Source organism: Engraulis encrasicolus, chromosome 3 (genome assembly GCF_034702125.1).
Source record: "Engraulis encrasicolus isolate BLACKSEA-1 chromosome 3, IST_EnEncr_1.0, whole genome shotgun sequence".
In the NCBI taxonomy this organism is placed as follows: domain Eukaryota; kingdom Metazoa; phylum Chordata; class Actinopteri; order Clupeiformes; family Engraulidae; genus Engraulis; species Engraulis encrasicolus.
The window spans coordinates 28,542,559-28,552,558 of NC_085859.1; the positions used below are offsets into that span (position 1 = coordinate 28,542,559).

At 49.2% G+C, this 10,000-nt stretch overlaps 1 protein-coding gene across 1 annotated transcript in view; it reads left to right on the top strand.

Annotated features, from left to right (window-relative positions):
* Nucleotides 1-10,000, top strand: part of apba1a (amyloid beta (A4) precursor protein-binding, family A, member 1a) — a 104,421-nt gene that overhangs the window by 60,129 nt on the left and 34,292 nt on the right. Inside the window, exons 3-7 of the mRNA XM_063194412.1 lie at nt 235-944; nt 1,457-2,095; nt 2,552-2,815; nt 4,374-4,661; nt 5,387-5,533. Of these exons, the coding sequence (XP_063050482.1) occupies nt 390-944; nt 1,457-2,095; nt 2,552-2,815; nt 4,374-4,661; nt 5,387-5,533 (1,893 nt within the window). The 5' untranslated portion in view covers nt 235-389. The remainder of the gene's footprint in view (nt 1-234; nt 945-1,456; nt 2,096-2,551; nt 2,816-4,373; nt 4,662-5,386; nt 5,534-10,000) is intronic.

The window sequence follows — 10,000 nt, forward strand, 5'->3', positions numbered from 1 at the left end:
GTGTGTGTGTGTGTGTGTGTGTGTGTGTGTGTGTGTGTGTGTGTGTGTGTGTGTGTGTGTGTGTGGGTGGGTGCACGTGTGTGTGCGTGGGCATGTGTATGAGTATGTGTATGTGTGCTTGCACGCGTGTGTCTGTGCTTAATTTTTGTCTGTGAATGATGCATTTGAAATTCATGGGCACAGACTTAAACGTAAAATGTGTGTCCTTGTTTGTTTCTCTCTCTTAGCCCGTAGTCACTGTGAACCGCGTGGAAGCCAAGTCAAGCTCAGAGGTGGTAATGCATAGAGTGGCATAAAGCTCCATACCGCTCAAAGGCAGCCAGCTAGCCAGCTAGCCAGCTAGGAGGAGGGCCAGCCACCCAGCCAGCCAGCCAGCCAGCCAGCCAAACATGAACCCGCAGGAAGCACCACTAGGCATGGAGCCGAGTGAAGCAGCCGAGGCAGACCACCACCACCATCACCCCCACCCCCACCACCACAACCAGGCTCCGCACGGGCACAGGCGCAGGCAGGATAACGGAGGCGGAGCGGTGACACCCACAGAGGGAGGCCCTGTCCCCGGCAGCAGACCCGCCCGATCTCGCCATCACCATCATCACGGCAGCAGTAGCAATGCCAGTAACAACGGGCACACCGGAGGGGGAGGGGGAGACAACGGGCAACAGCCCCCCGCCCGGTATCGCAGGTACGACCCCTCGGAGCCCGGCAGACCCAGGGGCTCGCGGAGAGCGGTGGAGGATGCGGACGGGGCCGAACACCAACAGCAGCCACAGTCACAGCCACAGCCACAGGGCCAGACACAGCCCCAGCAGCAGCCCATCCCCAGGCCTGCCGTCAGCCGCTACCGGAGGCAGGGGGACAACGAGGCCCGTCTGCGGGCGCAGCAGCAGAGGCAGAGGCAGCGGGCACAGAGGGAGGCCGAGAGGGCGGAGAGAGCCGAGAGGGCAGAACAACAGCAGCAGCAACAGCAGCAGCAGCAACAGCAGCAGCAGCAACAGCAGCGTCAGGCCCCACAAGCAGCCCAGCCCCAGGCAAGTCATTTGTACCATCAGCAATTAGGCGATTAGGCTCTATAACAGCAAGTCAAAAGCAACTGCATCATTTTAGTTCACACACCTGCACTAATTTACTTACATCCATTTTATTTGTTTTATACAGCACAGTTATTATCTTCTGCTTTTATCTTCTGTTTTTACTGTATCGTCTGTTTTTATCTCCTACCGTTATTTTATTGTCACATATCATATCATTGTCATCACATGTTTTATTCCCTATTTATTTGTGGTATGTCCTATTAATGTGGTATGTCTAGTGTCTATTGTCTATATGTTTATAGTATGTCTTTAGGAGATGTGTAATGTTAAAGCACTTGAGCTTCCCCCTGGAGGATCATAAAGTTTACCTTGACCTTGACCTTGACCTTGATCTTGACCAGGCTCCTCCTCAAGCGCCGCAGCCAAGACCTCCTGTGGAGCAGCCGCATCAGCAGCAGCACCAGGAGGATGACGTGGCGGAGGCGGACGCGGCGCTGAACCGCTCGGCCAGCACCGAGAGCGGCTTCCACAACCACACGGACCGGGCCGAGGGCGACGTGGCCGACATAGGGGACGTGGGCAGAGAGGCGCCAGAGGCTGAGGCTGAGGCTGAGGCGGTAGCCGAGCCCGAGCCGGAACTCGAACGGGACTCGGAGCGGGACACGATGCAGGCCACGGAGGCCGAGGACGAGAGCGCGTACGGGCTGACGCTGCGGCCCGAGGCGGACGAGTACACGGAGAGCGCCGAGTCGGAGCAGCTCCAGCACCCCCACCCCCACCAGCAGCAGCAGCAGCAGCCCCAGTATCCTCCGCAGGCACCTCCGCTGCCTCGAGACCCCTTGCCCAACACCGAGCGGCCCCGCACCCTGGACCCAGAGACCCAGAACCCTGGCGGCGGCTACGTCTACTCCCACGCTCCGTACCGCGTCTCCTCCGGAGGAGGACGAGAGGGGAGCGTCGGGGGAGATGGGGAGGAGGGGGAGGAGGAGGAGGGGCAGGGCCAGGACGAAGCTCCAGAAGACGAGCCCTACTCTGAGGCCTACGCTGACTACAGCCCACAGGTTCACATATTACACATTCTACTATTTCACACATGTGATTCGTTTATCTGGGAGGACCAATAATTGTTGAGAAAACAATACAATGCCCCAAACATTGTTAAAGAAGCAATAATGTGTCTTTTACATAAACACCAAAATTATACTGTTCTACAGCCTCTTCAAGGATACAAGTGGCATCTCCTTCTCCATATATGCAAACTGCCTATAACTGCAGAAAGTGAGCAATACTTAAAGCTCAAAGCTAGTTGCTTTGCTTTCTTCTTATTTAAGCCGGCTATTTGCAGTCCTCTCAACACAAACACGCATGCACACAAGAGTACATATAACACACACGCGAACACACACACACATATGCACACACACAGCCCAATTACAGAAACACAGTACAGAGAAGCCGTAGCTCGCCGACCCCTACGTTCCTCTTCCATGTGTCCTCTTCTATTCTCTGCGCTGCAGGAACACGTGTACGAGGAGATTGCAGAGGGCGAAGGGCCGGCAGCGGGCGAGGGCCAGCGCTGCCGCGAGCGTCGGCAAGGCTTCCGGCTGTTGGAGCGGGATGACAGCGGCGACGGCGGCAGGGGAGGCTATCGGCAGCAGGAGGCGGTGGGCTCCCGGCTCCACCACTACGACGAACGCTCGGACGGAGAGTCGGACAGCCCCGAGAAGGAGGCGGAGTTTGCTCCTTATCCGCGCTCAGACAGCTGCGAGCACTGCGATCAGGTTTTTAACGTTATCTTATTTTTTCATGTTCACTTTCGCGTTTCTCTTTTTATCGCTATCTTTTTGTTACTATTTGCTTGTTTTACCTTAGCTATGAGTGTAATTTTAAGTCGGCATACTTTTTGTTCTATTAATTTACAGTATGTGAATCCTATATTGTACAAATTTCAATGTCTTAGCCTCTTTACGCAGAAATCACTCATTGCTGAAAGACTCAACTACATCATAACGACATTGCAGAGAGAATTAGGTAACAGATTGAGTCTTGGTCATTACGATGTTGGTGACAGTAAGTTTGTAGCGAAGGGGAGTATGGTTGACCACCCGGGACTCAAACCCGTACGTTCTGGGGTAGTAAACTGGGGTTCTGACCGCTACACCAAAGAACCAGGCTCGTTGGTGTGACAGAACACACCCACAACCCTAGTGATGGTCACTGCGTCACACTGCCTTCTCCTTCGGGAAGCGCACCCTTGTGCTTCACACACTCATGGTGTCCCTCACGCAACTGCCCATCATGCTTCTCCCATCCAGTGTGCCCCATCATCAATGCTTCACCCTTCACTGGGGTCCCTCACACAGTGGTCACCAATCCTGGATGTCCCTCACATGGAATTATGGCTCACACACAATGGGTACGCTTCCGATGGCCTCACGGTAGCCATCGCACTTCTGACACCATTTGTAGCGAAGGGGAGTAGAATTGCCCACCCGGGACTCGAACCCGGACTTTCTGGGGTAGTAAACTGGGGCCCCTAAAAGAGGCTCGTTGGCGTGACAGTCCCACAACACACCCAACAACACACCCACAACCCTAGTGATGGTCACTCCATCACAAAGTTTATATCAGGCGCTGTGTGCAAAGGGATTAATGTGTCCCTATCCATAGCTTATTTTATTTTTTTGCTTTTTTTATATTTCACCTTTAGTCTTTTATATCCCCATCCATTTTTGTGTTATATGTTTTTTAGTGTACTGTGTACACATTTCGCATACACCTTGAATTTTATAATATTTTAATTTCTTATGTGCTTTCTTTTACCTTATGTGAAGGACATTGAGCTACCTTGGTGTACACTATGGTAAAATAAATCATCCCTTGCCTTGCTAGGAAGATGATAATATTTTTTTAATTTATTTAATTTTATTTGATATGAAACACACTGAACTGCTAGCCTGGCGACGCCATCCTAAGATTTTGGCTCCGCACATCGTCTGGCAAAGGCCTCGAGCTCGGTTCTCTCAGGGTTTAGCCAATCAGCAAACAGTTGAGAGTGGTTGCGTCTGTTACTGATTGGTTAAAGTAACTATATTCATACTATTGTTTTGTTATTTGTATGCTTTTGCGACGATATACTATATCGTAACAGTCATGCTAATAAAGCACAATATGGGTTTTAATTTGAATTCGGAACTCCAATGAATTTAAATGGCAGAGTATCTTCCAGCCTCCACGGAGACACACTCCTGTTGACGGAGTCAACAGTTGCTCTCGCCCAGGCTACTGAACTGCCATGTTGGGTGAAATGTGTTTGTCTTACCTTACCTTGCCTTGTAGGAGGAGGACATTGACCAGATTGTGGCAGAGGTGAAGGAGAGCCTGAGCTCCCAGAGCCTCCAGCGAGCCGCCATGGGCCTGGAGGAAGGAGATTGGCCTGAATCGGAGCACCGAGCCCAGCCTGCTGCCCTGGACGAGGCCCCTCCAGACGAGGAGGGTGTGGATGTCCTGGAGGAAGAGGAAGAGCTGGAGCTGGAAGTGGCTCTGCCCAGCATCAGCCCTAGCGACAGGCCTGCCCAGCAACGCATGAGCCGGGAGAAGAGGGACGCCATCTCCCTCGCCATCAAGGTAGCAAATCATGGCGTCAGTGAATGGGGGTGGAGTAGAGACATTCAGTGTTTATTGCAGAGCATTTGTTAGTCAAGAGGGGTGGGGGTTTAGCTGATATCGGGGACTATTATGATTGGAAAGCCTAGGTTGTTTGAAAAAAAAATTAAACTTAAAAAAAATGTATTTGAAACAGGTAAGAATCAAGACATCGTTGTATTTTGTGTGGATGTGGCCTAATGTGCCAAGTCGTTTAATATACCTACACTAGGCTCATTGGCCTAATAATGTAGTATGCAGAGCAGCTGTGGCCTAGTTAGGGAGTTTATCTTTGCAGTAGTTCTAATCCTTCCCATGTCACCTTTCACTGAAGTGCCCTTAAGCAAGGCACCTAACCTCACTTTGCCCCTGCGACTCTACCCCGTACCATCTATAATATAATGTACGTAATGTATGGAGTGGTGCCCTACCGTGGCGCAAATCATGGTAGGTCACTCGTTTGCTATGGGGCCGACCCTGGTTCGACTCCCGGCCCGGGTCCTTTGCCGACCCTTCCTTATCTCTCTGCCCACTCACTTCCTGTCACTACCTTCACTATCCTGTCAAATAAAGGCAATAAACCCCCCCCCTCCCCATATATATATGTTAAACAAAATGCCCTACACCTTGTATATGCACTTTGACCATCTGCATTTCCCTGTTTGGGACCATAACGTTGACGTTTACCGTTGCCCTTGATCTGGAAGGACATCAAGGAGGCGATCGAGGAGGTGAAGACGCGTACGGTGCGATCGCCCTACACGCCGGACGAGCCCAAAGAGCCCATCTGGGTCATGAGGCAGGACCTGAGCCCCACCGCCGAGAACGAGCTGCAGCCGTCACTAGGGGGCGACGTGAGTAGAGCTTTTCTTAACTGTATTGTGGTTACATGTCATTGTACTTTACGGGTGGTCAAAAAACTTCTGGACGTCTTTTTAGAGCTTGAAGACAAAAATAAGTCAAGCTCCAGCTCCAAAAAGATGCCCAGTGGTCTACAACTAAACTATTTTGAAGACTCCAAAAAGAGCTTTAAGTCTCCAAATAGAAGTCTAGCTCTGACTCCAAAAAGATGTGCAGCTGGGTCATTTCACGTGAAATCAGACACTTTGGGACCCGACCGACAGATTTCAATCATACTTGGTGTACCTCTTTAGTAGCAAGGTAGCACCCCAGAACTGCATTTGTGTGAATCTGACATCAATAGTAAGGGAGAAACAGACTAGGAAAGGTTTACATATGAGGGTAGGACACTATACATTCAGCCTTGATTATATCAGCATTTGTTTTCTTGGCTGGAGCATATATGAGGCAGAGCATTTGTTTTCTGATCCTGTTGTGATGCTTTGATGCTGGGATTTCTGCCTTTGTTGTAACGACAATGCTGCTCTTGCAGCTATGATGCTGTGTACACTGTTTGGGAAGATCATACACATATATGATGATGCTATTCTACATGTTTGATTGATTGATTATTTTTTTGTGCCTACTGATACACTGATTCCAGTCTAATCATTACACTAATTCACACAGTACTTATAACTCACAATTTTTTTACATTTGATTCTATTTGTTGAAAGAAAAGTTTTTCAAATCTGCAACAGCAGCAGCACTCAGACAACAAGGTCTGCCATTAGTATTCCAGGCTAGCTCTGCTGACTGGTGCTGCAGTGGTTTTGAATAACAATTATACAGCATCCTCAATCATATCAATGCGCCCTCTGAAGAGTTTACTTTATAATGGAGCCACAAATGGTTCTAAGAGCACCAGTTGCTAAGAGACAATTCTCCGCTTCCTTTCTTTCCCTTTTTTTCTTGATGTTGGCTCGAGATGTGGGCATGCGTTGAAAGAAAAAAAAAAGAAAACAACCTTGTGGTTGGATGAAAAGATGGGGGTGGAGGCTAGCCTGTTTTGAAGCCATTACAGTGTCTCTTTCACGCTGCGTCACACTTCTTGCCCTCCACGGTCAGATCGTGTTCCGGTGAGCTGTGGTAAATCTGTAGTGGTGTTGGTGCCAGCAGGAAAGCTGACAGAGTTTGGGGGTTGGGGGGATGGGGGTGGACAAAGGGGTCAGCCCAGGGCCCAGGGAGAGAGGGGCCCAAGACTTGGGGCCCTTATTACCTTCATTGTACATGGGCCTCAGGCTCTTTCAGATGAATTTGTCCTAGGCCCAGGCAAAGCTGTCAACGGAACCTGGGTGCCAGTCAGCTCTATTTTCTTTGGCCAGCCAGCACAGCATAGAACAGCACAGCACAGCACAGTATAGAACAGCATACAATAGCATAGATCAGCACAGCATAGAACAGCATAGAATAGCACAGCACAGCATAGAGCAGCATAGAATAGCATAGATCAGCACAGCATAGAACAGCATAGAACAGCACAGCACAGCACAGTATAGAACAGCATAGAATAGCATAGATCAGCACAGCATAGAACATCATAGAACAGCACAGCACAGCACAGCACAGCACCTGCTGCCAGTGTGCCAGACAAATTGGCTGCCCATGGGAAATGAATGAAAAGTGGCCTCGGTGCAACATAATGGAATGGCATAGCCATTGCAAGCCTAGCCTACACACTAAAAATATATAGTGTTAATCCAACACTTAGAGAGTACTCTGGGACCAAATGCACTCTAGAAGGTGTTAAATCGACTCTCTAGGTGGTGAATAAACACTGTATTCTTCTACAGTGTAGGCAGGGGTGGAGATATAGGGCGGGCAAGCAGGGAATTGGTCCCTGGGCCCAGGGCCCTCCTGTGTTGGTAGTGGGGGCCCTATTGTGACCAGGGCAGGCCATATGGGGGGCCCTATAAGTGTCTTGCCCTGGGGCCCTATGTGCAATTGTTCCGCCACTGAGTGTAGCCCCAGCCTGGGGCCCCGGGGCCCCTTCTTCATCTGTATTCTACAGGAGCCACGCGTGACCGACCGCCATGTGCAAATGGAGCTGTCCCACTCCCTCCTACTCCTCTCCTCTCCTCTCCTCAGCACCGACAGGCAGCCACTACTGCTGATAAAGTGAGAAGAAATGAGTAGGGAGAGAGAGGGGGGGGGCAGAGATAGAGAGAGAGAGTCAGAGGGAGATAGAGAAGGGGGAGAGACATAGAGAGAGAGATACAGAGAGACAGAGTGAAGAATTAGATATAGGCTATGTAGATAAAAAAGCTATAGGAGGGTAAAGAGGAAAGGATAGAGAGCGAGAAGCTATTTAGAGAGAGAGAGAGAGAGAGAGAGAGAGAGAGAGAGAGAGAGAGAGAGAGAGAGAGAGAGAGAGAGAGAGAGAGACTGTAGGGAGGGCGGGACAGAGAGATGCTATAGAGAGAATGGGAGAGAAGCACAGGGAGGAAGGGATGAAGAGAGGAAAGTGTCGGCGGGTGGGGGAAGCAAGTGCAGAGAATTGACCTTGCTATAATGAAGGACCAGCAAGTTATTTAAATCCAATTTTTTTTAGATTTTCCACCCTTCCAGTTCCTTGTCTTATCCTTGTAGAGGAAAATACTATGCTCTTCCCCTCGGCACATCATAAATCTCTCTCTGTCCCTCAACCTCCCCCCTCACCTCCCCCTCCTACCCCACGTCTCTCTGTTCTCTGCTGAGAGATGTCTTACCTGTGCATTTTGTCACAGGAGGACGGGGGAGTGCACCATGTCTCCTTGAGCCGGCGTCAGGGGAAGGTCTTCCAGTGGACTAAATGTGCACTGTGCTGCCAATAAGTGTCTCACTGCCACAGTGCCGCTCATTAAATGTTGTTTATATATAAACGTAGTTCTGGAGGAAGTCCGCGAGTGATTGACAGGTGTCATTACTGCGCCCGCCTTCGCGCATATTTAAATCCCTCCTTCCCTCTTTCACCTGTCATGCGCGAAGGCTTTCTGAATTGTCCCACCACCTCCCCATACTCCTCCATTTCACTAGAACACCCAGTTAAACTTCCTCTATACACATAGGGGGGGAAGCGGATCTCATCCTGCATGAGCTCCGTTTAAAGCATCCATGATCCCAGGACCGAGGCCAGCTAACATGCCAAACATGCATACTGTTGTACACCAAGCACTCAAGGACAAACTCGAGAAACTGTGTCTCTGATGAAAACCCACTTCACACGACCTCATGGGACTATTAATAGAGATGGTGCGTTGACCTACTACGTGAAGAGCAATGTGCCATCGTGCAAAAATATTTCAGCATTTTCCCAGCTATCACCCATTTTTGTCGTCTTTTTTCTTCGTGAGATTTCATGGAGAACAAAGCAGCTACAAAGTACTCTGTCGAATGGCTCTGGCTCAGAATTTCTTTCTCTCTCTTCCTCTGCCTACACATACATACACACGCGCATGCATATGCACACACACACACGCACGCATGCACACGCAGGCACATGCACGCACGCGCACACACACACACACATGCATGCACTCACAGTATATACCGGTACTAGTCTGAGGAATTTATGATTACACAGCTTTTCCACTTTCTGCTGTGTGCTGTATGTACCAGGGGAAAGAGGTTCACGTGTCGTATAAAATGCTGCTGTTTGCTTTGCCTGAGCAGAGCTGAGCAGGGCTAAGGTAGTAAGAGTACAGTACAGTATAGCTCAGCTGTCCAGTGGGGGACCCTTTGGGGAACTCAGACTACGAGTGCAGTTATGTGCTGTGGAACATTCCGGTTTCAAATGGAATATTGTCTGAAGTGAAGAGAAACTCCAAGGTGCTCAGGAACTGTAGAAAAAGATCTTGAAGGTGCTCTTTTGGGTGGGGGAAAAGACTAAGTGTCATCAAAAAGGAGTCCAAGGCACTCTTCTTATCCAAAAAATATATAAAATGCCTTTATTGAAACATGGCTATTTTTAAGTTGAAAACATGATCAGGGCAGACACCCATGCATAGTAGCGCAGAGCCTTCTTCAGAGTATACTATAACAATTATATACAATATCCCCTGCATAAGGAATTCCAGTTTTTACCATCTGGTTCCCGCTTTAAATGCCCATTAGCTAGGACAAATGGATATAAAAATTCATTTTTACCCTCTGCTATTCAGCTGCTAAATTCCACTAGGAAGCATAGATATAGCCATGAGTTGTATGTTTACCTATTCTGTAGATCTTTCTCTTAGATTACACATTTATCTTAACCCCTCCACCTTTTTATGCGTTTTAAACGGTTATTTATGTCTGTTAAATGTTTTATGTGGGTGCGTGTGTGTGTGCGGGTGTGAGAGGTGTACCACCACTGCAAAACAATTGCCCATACTGGGACAAATAAAGGCTACTACTACTACTACTACAATTGCCTCTTTTAAGGTTAACTAATGACATACACC